At 39.2% G+C, this 25,949-nt stretch overlaps 1 protein-coding gene across 1 annotated transcript in view; it reads right to left on the bottom strand.

The window, feature by feature from the left end:
- The window catches only part of PLCB1 (phospholipase C beta 1), a 199,665-nt gene extending 176,625 nt beyond the window's left edge, over nt 1-23,040 (bottom strand). The window contains exons 1-4 of the mRNA XM_032213013.1: nt 23,016-23,040; nt 21,534-21,708; nt 3,951-3,980; nt 2,136-2,211 (exon numbers count right to left, since the gene is read on the bottom strand). Coding sequence (XP_032068904.1) covers nt 2,136-2,211; nt 3,951-3,980; nt 21,534-21,708; nt 23,016-23,040 — 306 coding nt within the window. The remainder of the gene's footprint in view (nt 1-2,135; nt 2,212-3,950; nt 3,981-21,533; nt 21,709-23,015) is intronic.
- Between the last annotated feature and the right edge of the window lie 2,909 nt (nt 23,041-25,949).

Genomic DNA, 25,949 nt, shown 5'->3' with positions numbered 1-25,949 from the left:
AATGGGTTTCTGATTCAGTTTTTACTCCTCTAGGACATTCAACAGTTAATTCTTGCTGCTGAGGGAAAGTCACTGACAAATTTTGATGTAATACACTATGTAATACACTACATTATCAGAAATGTGATAAAAATCATTATGTGGAAAGTATCATGAGAGATAGCAAAAATAATTAAACTGATGCAAAATTATAGAGTGGATGGGTAAACACTGTTTGCTCATGGGAAGTTACTCCTGAAATGTCAAGTAAACATAAAAGGTTTTGCTGAAATATACAAAATGTAGCAAATTTCTGGTTTGCTTAAATACTGCTGTGTTGAGAGAATTATTAAGATAGAAAAGCCAGAGCCATTATTTATTTCTTTGCTTTGTACAACTATCAAGGTAATAAGAGATGTCAATGTTGTTACTTCTGGTTTTGTTTTTTTAAAAGACTGGGCCTTTTCCCCTACAACATCCCAGTGACTGGAAAAATTCCCAGGAGACAATAGAAAGATCAAGTGATGTTCCACATTTGCTTCCCCTCTTAAGATATCTGCATTTCATACTGGGCTGACTTTCAAGAATAACCCAAAAACCTCAGCTGTGAAGCTTTCAATAGGGAGAAAAATACATATTCTATCACTTGATAAATAACTTCATTAGCCACCAAAAATGGGCAGAATGTTGATTTGAATGAACAAGCCAGAGGCCATCTTGAACTAGAGTATCTGGAATACCACTTCCTCTCTCAACTTTGCTGATTTGATATTAAATGTGCCCAACTTCAGCTCTGTAGCTTGTGGATGGCTATCAGCCCACTATGTAGACCAGAATATAAAATCAACTCTACTGGAAGATTAAAGCTATATCTTATTGAGATAGGCTGTAATAACAGAAGTTTGTCAGCCTGATTGTGCTAAACCTCCTCCCCAAATTTATCCAATGAATCAGAGGGTGCCTGCCTGAATTGCTTCTGAATGTTATCTTGCTTCCCAGGACATAATTTTCAGCCCTCTTTGCTTATGAAACAGTTCTTGCGTATTTCTGTCATATGTAATTTCCCTTCCTCTTTAAACTATTAAAACTGCATAATATTTTTCTTGAAGACTTCTTAACATCCCATATGCATTTTTGTGGCATGTAGGAGGAAAGCTTACTAATCAGATAATCCTCAGTGTCTCTCCCCATCAAAAGGAATCAATGTTGCCTGCAGAAGAGACTGATGAGACACTTTTCCATATTGAATGCTTTTGTCTACTGTCAGCACAGATCAGGATGTACTTGAAGGTATTAATTAAATAACTTTATAGTTTTCCTTCCACAAAGATAAATTCCACATTAATTAAACCAAAAGTTGGCAACATATCCTCTATCTTCACACATCTGCTCCCCAGGCTCTCTCATTTCCACCCACCCAGGAGTTTCTTCATCTCTTGTTTGGCTATCAGTAACCAGGGTTATTTTCCTAAGCACTTATTACAAATTCTGTTTCTGTTCAGGTTTTTCAGGCAAAGTCCTTTTATCATTCCAAGAGAGAGATTTCCCCCCCACTCCTGTTTAACCTTATGTCTAAAGATTCACATTGCATTTTTTACTTAATTGGTGTTTTTAGTTACCGGTAGTCCTTAAAAAGTTTTGTCAACCAACCTAATTGGAAGGATAGTACATACATAATTTCAGATTCAAGACTTCATTCTCCAAAATGTATAGGAGAGGAAATGCCACCAAGAACCATCCCTAGAGCATTTCTTCCTTAGATTCAAATTGAAAACTTTTAGGTTGTTTGGGGGAAACGTATGACATGATATTCTCTTGCCTTGTTGGAATTTGACAAAATGCTGAATACATTTCTCCAAAACATCTAAATCCCTGTTGAGGCTCTGACATATTTTTCTTTTTCCTACCCCAGTGCTGCTCGCTAAAACAGCAACCAATATTTTTCTGTAAATAAGACAGCTAAGGGTAGACACAGCAAATTTGCCAAGTTGGAATCCTATTACAATGTTGAGCGATAGAATGTACCCAGAGACTAGCATATAAACTCAGTGCATGAAAAATTCTACTGAATCAGAATAGCTGGATTGTATGGCTGGAAGAGAAACGGAGGTCAATGTTTCTTATTAAAATCGGACGAAAAAGGTTTCAATACTTACTCTAGCAGATGGAAGATTACAAGCTTCCAATGCAGTCTCAACACGCTTTCTGTCAGAGGAGAATAAGCGATAAATGCTGCAAAATAGAAAAAAGGGAAATGCTCTTTACTAATCCCTCATATATTCTTGATTTGCTAGTATCACACTGTCTAAAAGATTGCTTTCTTTCTTTCTTTCTTTCTTTCTTTCTTTCTTTCTTTTCTTTCTTTCTTTCTTCTTTCTTTCTTTCTTTCTTTTCTTTCTCTTTCCTTCCTTCCTTTTGAATTTCTGTAGTTAGCTACCTCTTTATTCCTATACTCAGTGGCATCTAAATTTATCAGAGAATATCATTTCTCTTCATCTAACTTTAGAAAAAATTCAGACATTCCAGAAAAAAATCAGTTAACCTGTATTATTTTGGACAAGGTGACACAAGCAATGTTAAGTCTCTGAAGCTTAGGATGCACTTTTCAAACTGAGCTTTATATGTTAGTAAGATATATTTTGGATGTAGATAGATGGGTAGATGATCCTTTTAGAATGAATTTGCTAGGGGATAACTATTGCCCCTTCAGTTCTGCATATATCATTGTGCACATTCTCTTCCCAAACAAGCTCAAATAATATTCTAGACCTGGGTTGGAGACCCAGATGATATTTATGAAGCACAGCTCCTGCCATCACTTACTTTTGACCCATATTGATGGAACCTGGGTTTCAGCAATACCTGATTTCCATCCCTATCCTAAAGGCCAAAATGGCTAATATCAATCTAGGGTCTACACAGTGCTTTCACATTCATATCTGCCACCCAAATACTAATCTAGGAAGCTACTAGGCTGTTTTTAGCAAATAAACTGCCCATCCAGCCTGTTTGAAAATAAATCTGATTCACTCTTCATTATTTTTATGTGCTTCAGCCATGGTCTTTTCCAATTCTTCATTTCTGAAAGAAAGATTTTGTTCCCACGGTGGTAGTTAATTTAATTCTGAGCTGTACCCACCAGTAATGGTTTTCTCTTACCTTCGCTAATGGTTCAGAACCAGGAGCGCGCATATGTGCGTGCTCGCTTTGCTCACGCACGGCGCTTCTGTGCAGGTGCAGAGCGTCTGTGATGACATCTGGGCAGGTGGGCAGAGCCTCCCACCACCGCTATCGGTTCACCTGAACTGCGGCAAACTGGCAGAATATCACCTCTGCCTCCCACACTACAATGGGATAACTTATATGACTTGCCAGAGGCATTATGTTGCCTAAAGTAAAGGATTAAATGCTCCTCATTCCTTCTATTCCACATAGGGAACATCAATCAACAAGTAGTTGACCATACGTCAACATTCGTTATGTCATAATGTATTTAGTTGCACTTATGGGTAGTGGGCTAATTAATATTGCATTTCAGACTAGCTATATGAGAAACATGGCTCTTCAGTCTGACATCTTGCCACTTATTTTGATCCCTGACAGCAATTATCCTGCTTCAATGTATGTTTAACCCAAGGGAGGCTTCATATAATTGCATACGCTTGTGTACTTATATTTCTTTGACACAACAAAAGCTTTTAGTCGTGCCTTCTTTGTCACATGCTACCTATGTTGGCATGTCTGTGTGTGGTTTGCAGAAGGGGAGAGTGAGTTCTTTTGTATGGTAAAGCAACCAAAGACACCCCCCCCCCATTTACAACCTGAAATGGTATAATCCAGACACAGCTTGGCCGTCATACAGTGAAGAGCACTACACAATAATGAACTTTCACAGCATGCTTCTATTTTTAAAAGAAAGTCAGTTTTATGATACTGTAGAACATGCAATGACACAATGGAACCCAACTTACTTCTTCAAGGGATACGCCCATCGGTAGTGACTTGCAATTTAAGTTTTGTGTACCTAAGGAACAAAATAATGTGCTGGTGAGAAATTATTTGCAATCACAATATTAGAACTTGCTTTATCTATTGTTTACCATAAAACACCCCTGTACTTTGTTCTATTGAAGAAGATTATAATCTCACCCAAACTGTTTCCAAGGAAAAGCTTAATGGATCCAAACATCAAGAAAATGATCTTATCTGTAATGACATTTCTAAGTGCACCTTCTCAGGGAATAATCAAGTCCCCCCAGTGTTTTTTAAAAAAAGAATTTTGTTCAAACTGGTTTGTTTTACACTATTCTTACATGTTTCTATTATATGTATATGAATTCTGTATTGTACAGAATACAAATCTGTACTCTGTTCATTAAAAAGACAGGTTATGGACATGGGTAACTGGAAGACTTCATCTATGCAGAGATTGTGCAGTGAATCCTGCAGTGGACAAATGGACTTGATGACCTCTTAGGTGAGTTCCACATTCTTGCATTCAAGCTTCTAATGGCACATTTCTGTTCAAACAGTTCCCTCCTATCAGGGTGGCTTTTAGACCTCTTTAGCCATGTGAGAAAATCATTTTTCTTTCAGAAGTAGAAATGTAGGGTAAAAACAGAGGAAGAAACTCAACTGCTTAATTGGAAATAAATGTAAATAACATAGGACTCTGTAAAGTTTTGAAGGGATACTTTACTTAAACAGGCCTATTAATGGTCACCAGATGCCTTCTAGCTAGGTATATATGTATGCATGTATTCATGTTTTCAATTTTTATAGCCATCCATCTCTGTCAATGACTGGGTTTGCAATAAAAAAATACATATTATAATCAAAATACTAAAGCATTTTAAATTAATAGAAACAGCCAAAGTAAATATATATATAGCACTTGAAAAACTTGGCCAGTTAGCAATATAGCTAGGAAACGGGGCCCTAAACGCATTCAACATCCCAGGCACGGGGACACAGATAGGTTTTTTAGGATCTTATGAAAGGCTAACAGGGTTGGGGCTATTCTGATCTCCAAAGAGCAGGGACCACTGTGGAATAAGCCCGTGTTCTAGTCATAGCCAACATTTTATGGCTGATGGGATCTGCCCATTCTGCTGAATCTGGATATAGTTGTGAGAGACAAGCATGTTTGCAATGTTTACCACAATAATCTCTTGGCTGGGTACAGTGGTGGGTTCCAGATCCCATTGCAACTGGTAATGAACAGTATCTGGTGTTCCTAGTACGGTACAATGGGGCGGGTGCCCACCACCTGAATGCGCACACAGCATGTGCATACGTACTTACTGCCCACGATGCTCTGTGACACCTCTGCAATGCTCCAGCTGCTTGGCGGAGCGTGCGCAGGTGCCGTGCCCTCCACGTGCAGAAGCCCCCAAAACCTCAAATACCAGTAAAGAGTGCAGGCGGGCAGGTGGGCCCTCCAGAGCACTGTACCAGAACGGTATCTGGCGTTCCCGGCAGGCACCGGTACACCTGTACCGGGACGTACTGTCGGAACCCACCACTGGCTGGTACCGCACTGCATAACAGAGCTGTCCTGCTTAAAGCCCCTCTGCACTGACCAAAGTTGTTGTAGGCAGGCTGATTCTACTTCATGTTATAGGCAATCCCAAAGCCACCACAGTTTGAAAGCACTTTAGCCAGTAATGAAAGAGGAGATTGATAAGAGCCTTTTCTCATAGCACTGATCTGAAGTGGTTGAGGCCCTGCAGATTGCTTCATTTAAATCAATGGCCTCTTTGCTTTCCCAGATCAATGACACTGTATCCACGGCCCCAGAACACTTACTTGAAGTGAATCTACATTGTTTCCCAAAACAATGTATACACTGGTAGATAAGCCTTTCCATGGATAACTTAACCTAGTTTGGGGATGTGTATGAGGATCTAAAATTCTTGGCTTATCTGTGAGTATATGATATACAACAGCTACAAGTATTACAAGTATAATATTTATAATTTTGCTTTAAAGAAAACTATATTATTATACAATTGTATCACATCGGCCAGTTGTTTCACCGGATTTGGCATTGGTTACTAGTTGGGCCCCACCCAGGGGCCTAGGTCGTCATAACGTATTTTCGTAATATGCGTGCAGATCCAAGCAGTGCGGCTTTTGCATTTGACTGATGGTGATTTGTCAATTTTTAACTGTTTTAAATGTAATTCCAGTGCTTTTGGTATAGCACCCAGTGTGCCAATTACCACTGGAATTACCACTGCTGGTTTGTGCCATAATCGTTGAATTCGATTTTTAAGTCCTGTATCTTGCGATTTTTTCATGTTCCTTCTCGGCGACCCTGCTATCACCTGGTATTGCAATGTCTATGATTGTGACCTTATTTTTCTCAACAGTGTGATATCTGGTGTATTATGCTCCAGTATTTTGTCGGTTTGTATACGGAAATCTCACAAGATCTTGACCATCTGATTTTCGGTGACTTTTTCAGGCTGATGTTCCCACCAGTTTGTTGCTGTTTTAATATTATAATTTTTGCACAAATTCCAATGGATCATTTGTGCTACTGAATTGTGCCGCAATTTATAATCAGTCTGCGCAATTTTTTTTACAACAGCTGAGTATGTGATCAACAGTCTCATCAGCTTCTTTGCAAAGTCTGCATTTGGCATCATCAGAGGATTTTTCGATTTTGGCCTTAATGGCATTTGTGCGGATAGCTTTTTCTTGCGCAGCCAGGATTAGTGACCTCTGTTTCTTTCTTAATGTACCTGTTGTTAACCATAACCAAGTTTGTTCACTGTCCACTTTATCTTTTATTTTTTCCAGAAATTGGCCATGCAGTGCTTTGTTCTGCCAACTCTCCATTCTTGATTTTATCACATCTTTTCTGTATTCTTGTTTTGTCTGTTGGGCCTTCAGTAGATTTTTGTTCTTTACTTCGATTAATAGATGTTCTTGACTTTCTTTTAAATAATCAGCCAGTGCATGTTTTTCTTCTTCAACTGTTTGCTTCACTTGTAATAATCCTCTGCCACCTGATTTTGGGGCAGGTACAGTCTATCAGTATCACCACGTGGCCTAGGACGTTGTAACGTATTTTCATAATATGCGTGCAGATCCAAGCAGTGCAGCTTTTTGCATTTGACTGATGGGGATGTTTGTCAATTTTTAACTGTTTTAAATGTAATTCCAGTGCTTTTGGAATAGCACCCAGTGTGCCAATTACCACTGGAATTACCACTGCTGGTTTGTGCCATAGTAGTTGAATTTCGATTTTTAGTCCTGGTATTTTGCGATTTTTTCATGTTCCTTCTCAGCGACCCTGCTATATTATTATTGTACAATTGTATCACAGCGGCCAGTTGTTTCGCCGGATTTGGCATTGGTTACTAGTCGGGCCCCACCCAGGGGCCTAGGACGTCGTAACGTATTTTCGTAATATGCGTGCAGATCCAAGCAGTGCGGCTTTTTGCATTTGACTGATGGTGATTTTGTCAATTTTTAACTGTTTTAAATGTAATTCCAGTGCTTTTGGAATAGCACCCAGTGTGCCAATTACCACTGGAATTACCACTGCTGGTTTGTGCCATAGTCGTTGAATTTCGATTTTTAAGTCCTGGTATCTTGCGATTTTTTCATGTTCCTTCTCGGCGACCCTGCTATCACCTGGTATTGCGATGTCTATGATTGTGACCTTATTTTTCTCAACCAGTGTGATGTCTGGTGTATTATGCGCCAGTATTTTGTCGGTTTGTATACGGAAATCCCACAAGATCTTGACCATCTGATTTTCGGTGACTTTTTCAGGCTGATGTTCCCACCAGTTTGTTGCTGTTTTAATATTATAATTTTTGCACAAATTCCAATGGATCATTTGTGCTACTGAATTGTGCCGCAATTTATAATCAGTCTGCGCGATTTTTTTTACAGCAGCTGAGTATGTGATCAACAGTTTCGTCAGCTTCTTTGCAAAGTCTGCATTTGGCATCATCAGAGGATTTTTCGATTTTGGCCTTAATGGCATTTGTGCGGATAGCTTGTTCTTGCGCAGCCAGGATTAGTGACTCTGTTTCTTTCTTTAATGTACCTGTTTTTAACCATAACAAGTTTGTTCCCTGTCCACTTATCTTTATTTTTTCCAGAAATTGACCATGCAGTGCTTTGTTCTGCCAACTCTCCATTCTTGATTTTATCACATCTTTTCTATTTCTTGTTTTGTCTGTTGGGCCTTCAGTAGATTTTGTTCTTACTTCGATAATAGATGTTCTTGACTTTCTTTTAAATAATCAGCCAGTGCATGTTTTTCTTCTTCAACTGTTTTGCTTCACTTGTAATAATCCTCTGCCACCTGATTTTTGGGGCAGGTACAGTCTATCAGTATCACCACGTGGATGTAAACTGTAGTGCATTGTCATTAGTTTCCTGGTTTTTCGGTCCAAAGGTCCAAATCAGCTTGTGTCCAGTTAACTATGCCAGCTGTGTATCTTATAACTGGTATTGCCCAGGTATTTATGGCCTTGATTGTATTTCCACCATTCAATTTAGATTTCAAAATTTTCCTAACTCTGTTGGTGTACTCTCGTCTGACAATAGTTTTTACTTCTCCATGCTTGATGTTATCCAACTGCAGAATGCCTAAGTATTTGTAGGCTTCATTTTCTTTGCATTTAATTAGTTGGCCATTGGGCATTTCAATTCCCTCAGATGCAGTGATTTTGCCCTTTTTATGGATACAGTGGCGCATTTTTCCATGCCAAACTGCATTGAAATATCGGTGCTGAATACTCGGACTGTATTTGTCAATGATTGGATTTCTATTTCTGACTTGCCATAGAGTTTTCAAATCATCCATATATAGTAAATGCGAAATTTTTTCAGCTTTTTTGGCTGTTTGGTAGCCTAATTTCATTTTTTTTAAGATTACTGATAGTGGGATCATTGCGATGATGAAGAGAAGAGGTGAAAGTGAATCACCCTGGAAAATTCCTCGCTTGATATTAACCATTCCGTAGCTCTCATTCCCTACTGCCAACTCAGTTCTCCATTGTTTCATTGCCTTTTCAGTAAAGGATGTAATATTTTTGCTAATGCCAGTTGTTTCTAAGCATTTTATGATCCAACTATGTGCAGTGAGGTCAAATGCCTTTTTGTAATCAATCCAGACCATATTCAAGTTCGTTTTTCTGTTCTTACAATTTTCTAATATCATTTTATCAATTAGAAGCTGATCTTTGTGCCCCTGCTCCTTCTTTGTTGCCTTTTTGCTCTACTGGCAAGATGTTGTTTGTTTCCAAATAATCCATCATGTTATCTGCAATAATGCCTGTGAGTATTTGAAGGTTGTTGGCAAGCATGTTATTGGTCTATAGTTTTCAGGTGTTGTTCCTTTAGTTGGATCTTTCTGAATCAAGTATGTTTTTCCAGTTGTCAACCATTCATCAATTTGGCCCTTTTGTAAAATTTCATTCAGTTGCCTGGCCAATATTGCATGTAAACTGGTCAGATATTTGAGCCAGAAACCATGTAATTGGTCCTTTCCAGGTGATGTCCAATTCTTTACCTTTTTAACTCGATTTTTGACCATCTCAGTTGTTATTTCTAATACTTGCATTTGTTTGTTGCCAATGCTTTTCTCAAAGTCATGTATCCACTTTGCTTCCTTGTTGTAGTCCTTTGCATTTTCCCACAATTCTTTCCAGAATTCAACTGTGGCCTGTTTTTCTGGTTTTTCACTTTTGGTGTCACCATTTACATTAAGACTTTGATAAAAACGCCGTTGGTCTGATCGAAATTGCTGATTTTGTTTATATTGGATGATTCGTGCCTCATATCTTTCAATTTTCTAGCTGTTGCTGTTATCTGCTGTTTTACAATCTCTACAGCTTCATTGATGTTTCTTGTATCCAATCTATATCTCCTGATTAGCCGATCTATGATTTTGTTGTTTTTAAGCCGTTGCTCATGCATGTTCTTTAAGTTACTAGCATCTGCCCTTAATTTTTTTATTTTTTGTTCTAAACGGATTTTCCACTTTGGCTTTGATGCTTTTTCTGTTGTATGACTAGGTACTTTAATTTAATGCCTAGTTCATTAGTGACTATTACAGCTGCGCTGTACATTAACTGGTTTGTTTCCAAGATGGATCCCGGTTCAATTGTTGAAAACACTGCATTAACCATTGTCATGATAGGGGCCAAAATTTTCTTAGGCACAGTTTTTAGTGATGGTAAACGTTGCCTTTCCTCATTAAGCAGAAAATGCTCCATGATCTTATCCTTCAATTCTTTTTGTTTTTGAGTTAGTTCATCAGTTGGTTCAGTGATAAACTGGTTCTAGTGGTGGTGATGTTATTTCCTCCCCGAGAGCTTCTTCTGGGAGTTCTACTATAATGTCTTTAGTTGTGTCTTGAATATCAGTTATTTCCGCTTGTGATATTGTTTTTTGGGTTTTGCAATTTGCCTGAATTTCCTCATGTTCAACTTCACTAAACACTTTATTCCGTATAATAAATCGCCCTTTGATCTGCTAGTCGTTGTTCACTAACATTTGAATCTGGATATTGTTGTTTCCATAATTCATACATTCGCTTTAATAGCCTCTTTTTTCTGGCTCTGAGTTGTAGTAACAGGCCATTATGGCACGGTTTTCATCTGCACTATATTTTTGTCGTTTTGTTGGTGGTCCACTTGTAGCCCACTTGTCGACGGATGTCCAGGGACCCCAACATCCGCCGCCGGCCCTTGTTAACCCGCGCGGCAACGACCGATGTGGTATGGAATTCTATTTGTTTTTTTTCACCATATTGTATGGGTTGGCGGGGTTTTTTTTTACGGGAACAGATGCAACCTGATCCCAACCTTCCTCCTTTCTCATCCGGGCTGGGACCGGCAATGGCGGAGTTCTTGGGACGGCAATGGCGGGTTAGTGTATATTATTATTATATTATTATTATTAGTATTATTATTATTATTATTATTATTCCACTTAATTCATAAGACAGTTCGAGAAATCTTGGCAATGTAGTTCATTCGTACTCTTCTGAAGTAAATTGAATATCAAACAATTTCATTCTTTGCATACCCTAATCCAGTAGATTTTTTCAAAAAGTATTCATCTACAGCAGTGGTCCCCAACCTTGTTGGGGGTGGGGGAGAGGGAAACAGGGTCACGTGAGTGGCAAGCTAGCGCACAAGCAGCTCAAGTTGTGCAATTGAGCTGTGTGCAGACGCGGGGAAGCGTGCTGGCTGCTGCTCGCGTAAATCAAATTGTGCATACATGCATGGCCAGCATGGCACTCATGGGGCCCAGTTCCAAATGGCCACGGCCCAGTAGTGGGCCGCGCCCTGGGGGTTGAGCACCTTTCATCTACAGAGCAGGAAACTTTCATAGGAACATGTGTGCTGAAAAGCTGTTAATTCTTGGGAGATTCTTTTATAGAAGTCTTTCGGCTATGAAAGCATTTGAAAGAGAACAACCTTTCTGTGGCATTACATTTTCTACCGAAAAATAGCATTTCTTTTCAAACGTCACCAGGATTTCATCTACATATGCTTGTATGTAGCATGTACTTTAAATATATCTCTGTTTATTCTTATTCAGTCATCTGCATGACTGTAGATAAACGGGTATATTTAGGCATTTCCTCTTAAGCTGGAAACAAAAACTGCCAACAATTTTTGCCCCAGGATGTGTCATCAACCACCACCCTTTGTGCTTTTGTTTCAAAGCCTTCTGGATCAACACATCATGCCTACAGACTTCACAGGAACAGATTTACAGTTATTTGCTTCTGAGGGCAAAGGCACAGGCAATTAAGAAGGGAGGTGGAAATCTTGTAGCCCTTATTGTTCAGCTAATAATAGATAGCACATCATAAGGAGATAAGCCTGTCATTTATGTTTATTACCTTAAGCAGCAGTATCAGGAATTCGATCTGTCAGTTTTCAACTAGCCAGTTGATAAGAAATGAATATATGTTTTGGAACTGGCTACTATTATTTATGCTATGTTGCCTGGCAGGTAAAGGTAATGCATGCTAAACATTATTACCACTGCAGATCCATTGAAGTGAAGATTCAAATGACTTTTATCAGATGCAAGGGATTCACAGCTGGATCTAACCAGGGGGCTGGCAGAATCAATCTCCAGAGGAAAAAGTGGGGTGGTGGTAGTAGCGGATGGAGAGGACTGTTCCTAGTTCCATGCTGAAAAGTCTTTTATATCTTTCTTAGATATGAGAGAGATATAAGCTAGTGGTAGTCACATGTTCATTCCAGGACATGCTGAAAAGGGGCCTCAACATTCTAACAGAGTGACACATAACTTTAAACAGATAAGATTTTTTGTTTTTTATAAAAGACCAGACCCTCCTGCTGTCTTATAAAATTATAATGTCAGGCAATATTCATGTCCCAGTCAAATCTGGAGAAGTGTTGATCATGAATCTGCTGCCAAAAAACAGAACAGACTTGGGTCTTATGAATCCCTACTGCTGAAGGATCAAGCCGATCGTTTTAAAGAACCCTAGTTCAGGTTTCTACTCTAACTTTTAGTGGAATATCTCTCAAGGTTCTTAGGAGACTTCACAGGATGTTGCAGACTTCTTTCTTTACTCATGAGGTGCCAATATATCCACAGCGATCCTTCATGAACAATAGAGCTTTCTGCCACATCAACCATAACTACGGATGAAAAGATTCCCCTCCCCATGCCTAAGCTAAGTGACAAAATTGTGGGCTTCTGCATCCACGTACTTCACAATCAGGAACCACCTGTGATTATAAACTATATTTTGGGGGCTCTTGAACATGAATTAGAGTAGCTTAGACACTATCTGCTGCTGTGACTGCCCTGTATATCCTTCCAGAATAGGAAGTGTATTACATAAAGTATTAGGATGTGCTGACAAAGCTCAGGCTATACCTATGCGAGTCATCATGGCTGAAATTCTTAGTTCTGTTTCTAAAAAGACGTCAGTTTTGCCCGTCTCCAGTGAGAAAAGAGGAAAAAGCATGTTTAGAGAGGCAGTAATCCATCATCATGAAAACAATGGTAGCAATAATTCTTTCAAAAAGAAAAAAAAGGAAGCTGGACACATAAGAAAAGAAGCAACTTCCCGCACAATAAGGATTTCGGTACTTACGCTTTTTCCAGAAAAGCATCCATGGACCATGTTCTGTGCCAAGAGGTTTGTTGCCAGATGAAGATTTCTTTCTGACCATTCCTAACAGAGAAAAGAAAAAGGGGGGGGGGATTTCCCATTTAGATTCATCCAATAGGAACTTCTCTTCAAGGTTCTCCTGAATGGTGACACCAGCGTTAAGCCTTCCCATAAGAAAACAATCAAGGTTGGAAGAAGGGTGTAATACTGCGAACAGAACTGGACAGGTTTATGGACAAGTATGAACAGAATGGGGTAGAAAGTATGGCAAATGGGATTGTTGTGTTAACGGAGAGAATCAAACAAGAATGAATAAGAAGTATGATCCCATTACTAACAATCTCATCATACCTTTATATTGTGGTTTGGACGTACAGGTAGTCCTCCACCTATAGTCAAATGGGCCCAGAAATTCAGTCACTGAGTGAAATGGTTATGAGATGCCACCTGACCACTCTAGCAATAGCAGTTAGACTTATATATCGCTTCATAGGGCTTTCAGCCCTCTCTAAGTGGTTTACAGAGTCAGCATATTGCCCCCACAGTCTGGGTCCTCATTTCACCCACCTCGGAAGGATGGAAGGCTGAGTCAACCCTTGAGCCGGTGAGATTAGAACTGCTGACTGCAGATAACAGTCAGCTGAAGTGGCCTGCAGTACTGCACCTAACCACTGCGCCACCTCGGCTCTTGGCTCAAAACCCCCACAATCTCGGCTCTCCTAGTTGCGGTTATTAAGCAACTGTGTGCATCATTCACCAGAATGTTCAGGAAGAGGTCCTAGGCCTCCATGATCTGGTTGGCAGAGAGAAAGGCTCAGGCCTCCCAATACAACTGGTTGCTCAGGTCCTCTCCCTGCCTGAGAGAGAAATTGCAATAACCTTGGTGATTGCTAGCATTTTCAAACATTTTTTCCAGAATATTGAGGGACAGACCACAAATCTGGCAAAACCCTGGTGAACGATATTCTTTTGGAAGGCTCAAAACGTTAGAAAATGTCAGAATTTTCCCCTTACCCACCAGTGTCCTGAGCCTTTCAGAACAGTGGCATTTGCTAGCATTTTCCCCTCCTCCTCTGGAAGTTGAGGAGTATCTGTTTTAAATACTATTCTTCACACAACAAAACATAAGGAAGATTTGTATTATTGTCTCAACTGTGTAAGCTTATGGCAGAGGTAATACTTAAATTTGGGGCTCTGGGGCTCAGCCAAATTTTTTCTTCTACCATTCAGTCATGTCCAATTCTCAAGAGTGCCTGGACAAGGCACTGCAGTTTTCTTGGCAAGGGTTTTCAGAAGTGGTTTGCCACTGCCTCCTTCCCAGGACTGAGAGAAACTGACGACAGGTATTGTTCAACATACAGCCACAACTGGGACTGGATTTTCACTTCACTAATCAATGCAGTCATTAAAGGAATCTTCATGTGACCAGATCTGATTTTATGACCATTTTTACAGAGGCGTTAATGATGTAATCCACTTTCCCCAATTAACTTTGCTTGTTGGAAGCCTACTGGGAAGTTCACAAATTGTAATCATGTGATTATAGGACACTGTAACCATCATAAATATGAACCAATTAAGAAGCATCCAAATTGTATCACATGGACCATTGGGGTGATATGATGGTTGTAACTTTGAAGAGGGTGATAAAGTCATTTTTCTGGGGCCCTCATAACCTGGAATTGTCATTAAACAAACAGACATAAGTTGAGGACTTCCTGTACTCCAAGGTCACCCAGTGGCTTTGAACCTAAGCCAGGGTTAGAACTCATAGGCTCCCAGTTTCTAGCCTGTTGTTTTAAGCACTACACCAAACTAGCTTCTACATTAGCTGTCTTTTATTAATATGCAAGAAAACAACTATGGAGTTCAGACCTTATTTTGGAATTAATGAATAAACCTCTTGATGATAATATAACAACCTCATTTCCATTTGAGCCACATTAAAAAGCAGGAAGCTGACATATTTTAACATAGACTTTATACATGCTTTAAGGGAGCATATACATGTGCTAAGATGATTGTGGAGGTCACAGAATTCCCCATGCCAGCTGCCATTCCTTTTTCTTGATGGAACCCTGATCTAAATTTTTACTCTCATATTACAGTGAGAGCAACATTCACGAGAATGCAAAAGTATGCAGGAAACACAGCAGTAAATGATGAATTAAATGCTGTATGAGAAAAACAACTCCCAGCCAGGATATTTTACAAAACTGCAATTGGCCAATTTAGGGAACAGGATTCTGCTATGGATAACCGAGAACTGTGAAGATTATTTGGACGCTATGAACTGTTGGTCACATGTCAAGTCTTACTGAAGTAGCAGCAATCACATGTTTTAATTAAAGGTTCCCACGCTCTGAAAAACACAGATGCCCAGAGCCTTTCTCCCTCCTGCATACAGCATATTCTTCTTTCATTTCTTACCCTTATTCCCACATCTATGCTGATAGCTTGGAAAATCTCCTTGTAATCCAATCTTAAAGTCTGAGGCTTATTATATGTAAGTTTCCCTGCTGTTCTCCTTCAATATTTTATTTTGCAAATTATCATCTTGCCAAACTTTCTTCCCTTCCCTGAAATTCATAATAAATCCCAATTTACAACATTTCTCTAGAAACAAGGCAAATACACTTGTTTTCCATTTGATTGACATAAAAACCTTCCCTTCTTAGTTCACTGTATACTTGGCGACCTCAATATTATTAGAATTACTTAAGACAGAATCCTTGTACAATACTACATTGAGTGACTTGAAAACAACTTTGATGTTTGTCCCAAACATCAAAAGGCAACTGGACTTTGCATTTTTCCTGAAAACTTTTCAGTTCTCATCCAAGAAGCTTCTTAAACAGTTTCTTGAAAAGTTTCGTTGAGAAAAGAAAAATTTTCAAGAAGAAATCACAGAAAGTCAGATTGTGTTTGAAAAGCACTTCAGGACCACCATGACTTGGATGATTAAGAATATCCACAGCCTTTTTTTTTTTTGATATTTCAGGCCAAATACTCCTTAGCTAACCATTATTGTCCATCAGACCATCATAGGATTGGAAGACAGCTAAGAGATCATCAACCCCCTACACCAGAGATGGCAAACCTATGGCACATGTGGCATGCAGCACCCTCTCTGTGGGCACGAGTTGTTGCCCCAGTTCAGCTCCGGCCAGCTGGTGGTCAGGTCTCTGCTGTGCATGAGTGGGGTGCATGCAGGGGTGTACATATGCATGAGGGACAGGACACATGCAGGAGGCATGCAGGAGGCATGCGCACATGCAGGGGGATGGGGGGCATTTACAGGGGGGCATGCACACGTTGCATTTTGGAAGTTCAAGTACACACTTTGGTCATTGGTCCAGAAAAGGTTAGCTAACACTGCCATAGACTCTGAGGTTTCCAGAAGAGACTTGGTGGGCATAGTGTTCCCATTTTGGCAATTGGTCAATGTGACTCCATAAGGTGTAGAAATTAAAGACACTTAGCTAATTCAATAAACTATGGTCCAATTGCAAGACATTACTCTGTTGCACAAAAGCTACTATGAAAGTAGTCTCATTAGAACCGTGATGGCAAACCTTTGGCACGTGTGTCACAAGTGGCATGAAGTCCCCTTTCTATGGGTACGTGAACTGTCACCCTAGTTCGGCTGCACCGTGCATGCGCATGCGCCTCCTGCCAGCAAGCTGTTCATCGGGTTTCTGCCGTGCAAGTGCGGGGCACATGCCTTGGTGCATGCACATGTGTGTAGGGTCAGGGCACATGCATGGGGGCCACACGCGCATTGCATTTTGGGGTTTTGGGCACGCCTGCACGCATTCACGCACACATGTGCATGCTTTAGGCACTCGCTCTGGAAAAGGTTAGCCATCACTGCGCTACACACTGTAGGATTCACCATCCCTGATAGATGGCTATGCAGCTTCTGTTTGAAAAACTTCAATGAAGTAAAAGAAACCATTACATGCAATTCTCCTCTAGTTGTAACTTGAAGCATTTTAGGTGATCTAATCTTATCATTAGATTTTAATGCAAGCAAAGATCTATTTCAATTGTATAAGTATTCTGTCTGAATGCCGGAACAATTTTGCATTTTGCTCCACAAACAAAAAGGAATTCTATCTGGATATAAGCTCGTAATAAATAAAAATCAAAGTAAACATAATTATTCTGCAGATTAAATATGCTTTCTTTAATTCAAAGAAATTAAACCAGGAGGGATTTTCTTATTGAGAACTTAAGTTTACTTTCTATTCTGCCTAATATTCAGTCCTTCTGCACTGCATTTAATCTCTTCAACCAACTCTCCTCACTCCACTGAAAATTCAGGGTACGACTTCTAATATCAAACTTATCTTACAAATGTTAAAAGATATTAAAAAGGGAGATATTAACAAATACAAGAAGCATTGAAGCATGTAGATCCTCCATATTTTGTAGGAAAGCAAGGTTAGCAACTCAGAATCTCTCTTAGGGATATACAGATATATTTCTGCACTTTATTTCTGGCCACACTCAGTATAAGCTTATCAACAGTATAAGGGGATGAAACAGACCCCATATTTTTGCACATTATCAGGGAGTAAATGTTTATCAAAAAATGGAAAACTATATATCTATAATATTGACTAATTATGTGACATTAACTTCTCGGTAAGATACACTGGAGGTAGTTTGCCCTTGTCTCCTTACGGTTGAAAGAGAGTGATTTTGAACCCAGAATGACCCAGAATAATTTTAAAGTCTAAACTCAGGCATTAAAATCCACATTTTTAAGAATGAAAATAGTGAGTTAAGTATCAGATAGACACATGCAAAATCAAAGAAAGAAATAATCAATACAGGCAGACCAATAGATGAAAACGCTTATTATTTGTCAGAACAATAGAATCATGGAACTAAACTTTCCTTCCTTGATATGTTAAGACTAAAACTCTCACAAGGTCCATCAGTGTGACCATGGAAATTTGGGTGGCTCAATATATCTAGAGTACCAGGTTGGGAAAAAATGAAGAGGGAGGAAATTCCAAAGACGAGGGGTTTACAGTGAAGGAAATTTTAATTGCAAGTTACCCAGTCATTTAGGATTCAGCCAAACAAACAAACAAACACATAAATAAAGCAAAGCTCCTTGTTTCCTCTTGTTACAAGACATAGGTGGTCTATTATCTTGGATTTCTAATATTTCAAAAGCAAAAGAAACAAGGCAATTCTTTTATTGTTAGGTTCTTATCAAAGCTATGGCTCATCCAACATTTTATCCTGTCTTGTCTTGCTTTTTCACTTTCCAAAATAACCAACTGCTTTTTTTCACATTGCAATGCTGGAAGAATTAATAATATGTTTTAATTCTCCTTGTGACACTAAATGCTACAAAGATTGAACATAAAAAAGGTTACACCTCAAAATACTTTTGGTGTAAAAACAGAACATTCCTGACACATTTAGAATTCACATTCTAATGATAATAATTGGATTTGTTTTTAGGCAAAGCTCGAACATCACTTCATTTGAAATGCAGCCTCTTCTCTGCTCTGTAATTCTGTCTGTTTTGAAAAACTGGAGGACTGTTTTTGTTTGTTTGCTTCCATCCTCATATCCTCATTTGTTTCTTGATTTATTTTTAGTGTCAAACATTACAGCTCTACATTGATATATATTAATTAGAACTAAGAAAACTCCTGTTAATACACTTCACCTAACCAAAATGGAGAACAGAGGCTTAAACATTTGATTATATAGATTTGATAGCTTGTAAATATCTCAAGTACACAATTCCTACTACTATCCCTGGGTGGCATTCATTCACTGCCAAGATAGAGGAAATACATCATTCAAAGGAAGGACTCAGCACCCTTAAAGACATATCAAGAATTGCATATATTTTGAACATGCCAGGAACACATTTAGAACGGTGACAGTGACTTGAAATACAATACAGTATGGGAAAGATTATCTGGGCAGCCTCCAGTATGTTTGTTCCTCTGCCATCTTGAACAATTAACTTGGAAATGTGATTTTCTTACAGTTCTTCACCTTAAACCATGATTGGCTACCCCGATAGCCCTGATTCTTGAAAGTCTGGTTCCTTTCTCCTCCTAGTGATACTTAACTCTTCATATTTTGGGGTCCAGTAGCAATTCTTTTTCTCCATCAGAAATGCTGGGCAAATGAAGAAATTCCAGAAGTGACGTGTTCATTATCTCTAGCTTTCTTTCAAAGTACAAAATTCCGGAATCCCTTCAAGAGAAACTCAATATAGGAAACTAGAGGTGGAATCCTGAATAATGTATGTAAACATATTCTCCAGAGTTCCTAGTATCCTTCCTTGTACAAGTAGTATAAACTCCCATTTTAATTCCATTTTTAAAATTTATTTTTAAAACATGCCTATTCAGTTGTAATCCTACTTTTTATTGGCTCCAACGAGTTTCCCAGGATGTGGATATCCAATATCCCAAACAATATTTGGGAAATACTTTCTTATATTGTATCTTCATTTAGGTTCCCCCCCACCCAATTTTTTTTAAAAATAAAAACAGTGCTCCATACTATCAAAATCTGGGACGTCAAGAATTCCAGTAAAATACAGCAGATCTATTTTCCCCCTCTTTTATGCATGGTCCCTGTTCACCAAAATTCTAAACGGTAACAGAGTTGAAAGGGACCTTGGAGGTCATCTAGTCCAACCCCCTGCTTATGCAGAGACCTGTACTAGGAATTTGAACCGTTGCACTGCTGACCTTTCCGATCGACAAGTTCAGTGTCTTAGCCACTGAGCCACCTGTATGCTTGATGTAGCAGAAGCAAGATATGATGTTCATCCATTGTGTTCGGAGAGGACCTTGACATCTAACAGGTTGGGCTGTCCACAATATGCCCGCAGATGGTTTGGTAAGGCCTATACAGGCACAAAATTTCTGCCACATGTCTGGTGGACATGTGTGGGCACCATTGTTACAGCATTTGCAGCTCTGGCTTTGCGGAGTGCTCACTTCTCTTGTGCTATGGTTGTTCTTCTGTCCTCAGATGTCTGGCAGCCTTGGTGGATCAGCGTGTGCCATGTCAATCAATCTTGTGCCAGGGTTTCGCAGGAGATGGTGTCGATATCCAGGGACTTGAAGGAGGCTTTCAACATGTCCAATTTCATGTTGTATTTATTTTGTACAATGACAATAAAGGCTATGCTATGTCTTTGTATTGCTTCCTTTGTTTCCCATGCGATTGCTTTCCTTGGAACAGCTCATGCTCACCATAGAGAAGCTGTTTAGGGAAATCAATGGTCTGGCATCCTTGCAACATGGCCTGTCCAGCATGTCTGGGCTTTCATCAGCAGGGTGTGAACTGATGCCAGGCCTGCTCTGGAGAGGACCTCTGTGTCTGGCACCTTGTCCGGCCACCGGATCCTCAGAATTCTATGGAGGCAGGTCATGTGGGAGTGGTTCAATTGCCTAGCATGCCTCCTGTATACAGTCCAAGTCTCCCTGGCATACATCAAGGTAGTTAGCACTTCTGAGCTTTGTAGCAAGGCTTATTCCCTGGCGGTCCCAGAAGCTTGCCTAGGCCAGAGGTCTTCAAACCTGGCCATTTTAAGCCTTTGTGGACTTCAACTCCCAGAATTCTCAAGCCAGTTCTGGGAGTTGAAGTCCACAAATCTTAAAGGGGCCAGGTTTGGGGACCCTTGGCCTAGGCGATTCTGCAGTTGACCTCAGTGTCAATTGTCATTGCAGGGGGCAGGGGGCAGAACAAGAATAAGCTGCTTCTGAAGCACAACCTTCTTTTTAAGCATTTCAATGTTGCAGGCAATATGAGGGGTCTCATTCTAAACAGAAATTACTTTAAAGATACAAAATATTTACCTGATAGAAGACTTGAGACATCTGTTGAAAAGTATGGATACTTTTGCAGATTACCTGTGGCTTCGAAAAAGATTACTTGCCTAAAGAATGCTAGTATTTTTGTAATGCCTAAGCAAGGCTTCCTTCTCCTTCATTTATTTCCTTAATCAATTGATGCGGTACCTATTTCACTTGCCTGTTCGCCATCCAGTTTTATATTCCCCCTGTTGTTTTTATTTCCCTTCCCAATGCAACTACTCCTTTCTCTTACATCCTATTTTCTTCCTTTTTTTCTGTTTTTGCTGGAGTGCATGAATGTGTTCAAACATTGCATCTGGGAGATGTAATCATTGTTATATACTGATGGAGGAGTCACTTAATTTTATAAATGGGATAATTTATACATATACAAGAAACACAGATACACAGATGCAAAACCCAGAGGGAAGAGGGCGATTGCCACAAGTGATTTCAGTGTGAATTGGAAATGTTACATTAACAAGATGGCAAAGCTGGATTGCACAGAACTTTTCTCTGTATGGACATGCAGAGAAAGGATTGTCCTAAATACGCCATACTCCTTTGTGTAAAATTCAGGCTCATCTTCCTTTGAATAAGGTTGGTAAAGATGTCCATGGGAAAAAGAAGAACATCTCATGAATAGCAGCTTGCACTTATCCTTAAAGACATTCCATACAATTGCACAGACTTTGAACGGGCTGACACATTTAGAAACAGGATGACTGTAACTGCCTGGAAATACAATTCAGCATAGATAAAATTGAATAGAGGACATTGCTTATGTGCTCAGTCTGCCATCCTGGGCTAAGGACCTATATTAACTTTGAGACTCTTGCAAATTTGCCCTTGTTCGGTTATGGTCAAAGTTATTTGTTAACTTTGACCCTTCGTTCACTTTGAACCATGGGTGGACATTTAGCTACCCCACTACCCAGATTCTTGTGACCTTATATGAATACTTCAGTTCAGATGGCCAAAACCTTATAGGAGACTAAAACTCTGGAACAGAAGAAATTCTAAACTGAAAAAGAGAAGAAAAGAGCTGGAAACAATTAACAACTGGCAAGAGGGGAAAAAAAGAGGATGGAATTATTTGGAAAATCCTGTTTAAGCAGCTTGCCCTAGCAGAGGTGGTATTTAGCAGGTTCTGATCAGTTCTGGAGAACCAACAGCAGAAATTTTGAGTAGTTCGGAGAATTGGAAAATATCATCTTTGACTGGCCACGCCCTCATCTATTCTCTGCCTCCCGAGTCCCAGCTGATTGGGAAGAAATGGGGATTTTGCAGTAACCTTCCCCTGGAGTGGGGTGGGAATGGAGATTTTACAGTATCCTTTCCCTGGAGTGGGTTGGGAATGGAGATTTTACAGTATCCTTCCCCAGGAGTGGGGAGAGAATGGGGATTTTACAGTATCCTTCCCCTGGAGCGGGGTGGGAATGGAGATTTTACAGTATCCTTCCCCTGGAGTGGGGTGGGAATGGAGATTTACAGTATCCTTCCCCTGGTGGGAGGTGGGAAAGGAAATTTTACAGTATCCTTCCCCTGCCACCCCACCAAGCTATGCCCACCAAGCAATGCCACGTCCACTGACACACCACAAACCCAAACACACCCACCACAACCGGATTATCTAAATCCATAGTTTCATGAATGTAAAATGTCTACAACTACAGAGCCATGTTTTAAGGATTGTAAAATCTGATGGCCAGCCAAGGTCCTGACACGCACTTGAGAAATGTTGATGACTTCAGAAAGCAATTACTTTCTTAAATGTCCCATGGGGTTTATTCAGCACTTGTCCTATTGCGTTCTGCAAATGCTGTTCTGCATTTTCTCGTTATTTTCAAAGTTTTCTTAAGATTGATAGCCTCAGGCTACCATAAAAGCAAACGAAACAATGTGCCAGAAAAACTGCCTAATGACAGTTAATTGCAACAGGGCAAAATGTTAAGTCAATAGAAAATAGTCTGAGAGATACACCACCATTAAGTCCAGTCAAAATAAATATAGTTGAATGAATATCGGAAGGTGACACATACCTATGGCATGGTTCTCACACAGCATTTCTCCTGAGGGAAGCGGTTTTGGTTTGCATTTATTCCAAGGTGAAGTGTGTTCATGCACAACAAACCAGATATACATATTTTTAAAAAAGACCTATACTTTTAATGCATGGAGTACAGCAGTGAATTGGATTGTTCAGGTTTCTGCAAGTTGATGAGAAGGAAAGAGAGCCAAATATCCATTAATCAGGGTTAAGTGCTGAAAATAACTGCCAGATGTTTAACATAAAGCTATTTCCTTTAGCACCTTTCTGTGTCTAGAATTCTGATTGGAAGGACTGCCCTTCCTTGTAGATCAAGAATGTGAATAAAACTCTTTAGATTTAGTTAAGCTTTGATTCTTTGGGTTATTTTACACATACTGTTTTCCTTTTGCTTCTCTGTTACATATCTATACAGTTTTCTTTTGCTTATCTTTTACCCATAACTCACAATTTTTCAGTGCGTTCAGAGGATTCTTCGTTTTCTTATCCCCAAATAGTAGCTACCAACTATGAAGTGACTTTGATTTTCTACAAAAGACCTAACAGAGAATGGACAGATATAGTACCAACTTTGGTTGGAAGAAGTCAGGGATGATCAGTCTCCATCCCATATCATAAAAAGTATACCTCAATAATTATTTGCAAAATATTCAGAGAAGCCAATTGCAGATTAAGAGGCATATAGTGGCACAGTCTTATTGTTATTGTACATAATGTATACAATGAAATTGGTAATCAACAGACACATGGAGATAAACCAATTATTACACACCATTCAAAAGGGAGAATAAGAAGCTACAGAAACAGAAAGACTTTCTCTTCAGCAGCCAACACCCAGATAAGTGAGGATTAACACCAGACAAACAATCAAACAGAAAACAATATTCCAATCAAAGAACTACCCAGGAAAACACACATCCCCACCAATACTGACAGGCAAGCTATTGTGTACAAACAGGGAACACATTTCACACTTACTAGTACTGAAGATGTATCTAGTTGGATAATGAATAATAAAAAGTCTGCAAGCAAATAATCAAACTTAGAGAGCACCAAGGACTCCACAATATATTTATAGTTGATGGACTGTACTGCCCAGCTGATTTCACCAGCAAAGTACACATTAGCTTGGAGAGCATTATAAACATGTTTCAACTCATTTTGCCAGCAGCTATGCTGGCATCTTCAAAGACAGAATTTCAATTTTTTTTAAAAAAATAGACTAATTTGAAATCTACTCAGATGAAGAACCAATCAGGAATCAGCTTTTCTTGAACTCTTGTATCATCGGCCAATCAGAAGTCGGATTGCCAGGTTATAATACTACAATTCAGTGAGTTCCTGTTCCGTAGTCTGAGAATTGCCAAGTACACTACGAACCTGGCTCATTCTGCTTTCTGAAAATCCTGGCAAAATGTCAGATCCCAGAAAAACTGTTCCACTACCCTTTCAGCTAGAAAGATCATCACTGCTTGATGGATACCCAGCCAGTAAAAGCCTGCTCCAGGGTATGAGGAGACTCTAGTTGTTGATGATCTGAAGGAGGGATTCAGCCTTTCTTAGTAATCCAAGGTTGATTAATATACTTCTCTCAGTTCACAGTATTCTTAATAAAGATCTTTATATCATATAAGTTTGAAAGTGCCTTCTTTCTCTCCAAGTTTTATTCCCTTACTTTATCAATGGAAAGGCCATCAAGTTAATATTGTCTTCTTTAATCCCTCTCCTCCCTTGTTCTCTAAGCTGTCATTGCCTTCATTTCTAGAATTAATAACCTCTTTTCTTCTCTATTATACTGTTCAGAGCCTCTATTACTAAGCCCAAGAAAACAAAATCTGTTTACCACTTTCCTAACTTAGCCTTTAAGCAGCATTCAGGCTAACATTCTATTCCATTTTCTTAACCTTTTTTTAACTTTCTAATTCAGCTGAGCGGTAGATATATATGGCATACTGGAGGCCAGTTTCAATATCAGGGCAAAGAATTAACAAGTTAAGGGCAGTCAGATAGGTATCTAGCTACTCCTAGGTTTTTCTTATAGCCAAAGAGATAGAATTAATGGAGGAAGGAATCAGGAAAGTTTGCTAAACGAAATTTGAAAGCCAAACCAGGAGGTTTTAGTTTGGTGGAAGAATAGCAACAGAGCTATATAAACAGTAATTTACTGCAAATTGCTATCAGGCACTTCCAATATCATCACATGCAGAAAAAGTGGGAATGGAAAGCAAAGGAAGCTCTACTTATCCATATATCACCTAAAAGCAATTTAAGCATATAAAGGAAACCTAAGAAAATAAAAATTGATATTATGTGGCGGCAGCTTAGTACTTTATTGGGAAATGTGCCAATCTGCCCACAAAGTACTAAAAGGAAACTGAGGGATCTTTAGGAAACTACAACCAATAAGTTTGGCAAACTGGTCATTCTCTACGAATGCCTACGGCCTGTTCTCAAAATATATCCACCAGCCCAAAGGTTGGTGAATCATCCTATTTCCTGTTCCTATAACTCCAACACATTTCTACTCACAAATATATTCTGTCCTATTTCCAAGTTAATTTGCATTTTATTATCCACCTTTTTATTATCCACAATGTGTACTAATTAAATGCTTACATTTTACTATGCATTTTCTCCTAAGCTCACTAAAGATATTTTTCCCAAGATACGCAAGTTTTTGAACTCGGAAAAAACTGAGAGAAAAGAGATTTGAACCAAGAAATATATCAGAACATTTGGGAACTGAAGACGTAAACAAATCTTTTTAATTGAGTTCTTTAATTCCATCCGATTTATTTATAGAAAGAAAACAAACCATTTGGCCTAAGAATAAACCAATTTGATTCCTAAACAACGCATTTCAAACATAATAGAGCTGCATACTCACTCATTTTTCTTCCCTTCTTGTGCTCTGTTTGCATGCTAT

Source organism: Thamnophis elegans, chromosome 3 (assembly GCF_009769535.1).
Source record: "Thamnophis elegans isolate rThaEle1 chromosome 3, rThaEle1.pri, whole genome shotgun sequence".
NCBI classification, from domain to species: Eukaryota; Metazoa; Chordata; class Lepidosauria; order Squamata; family Colubridae; genus Thamnophis; species Thamnophis elegans.
This window is presented reverse-complemented; position numbering and strand designations above follow the sequence as displayed.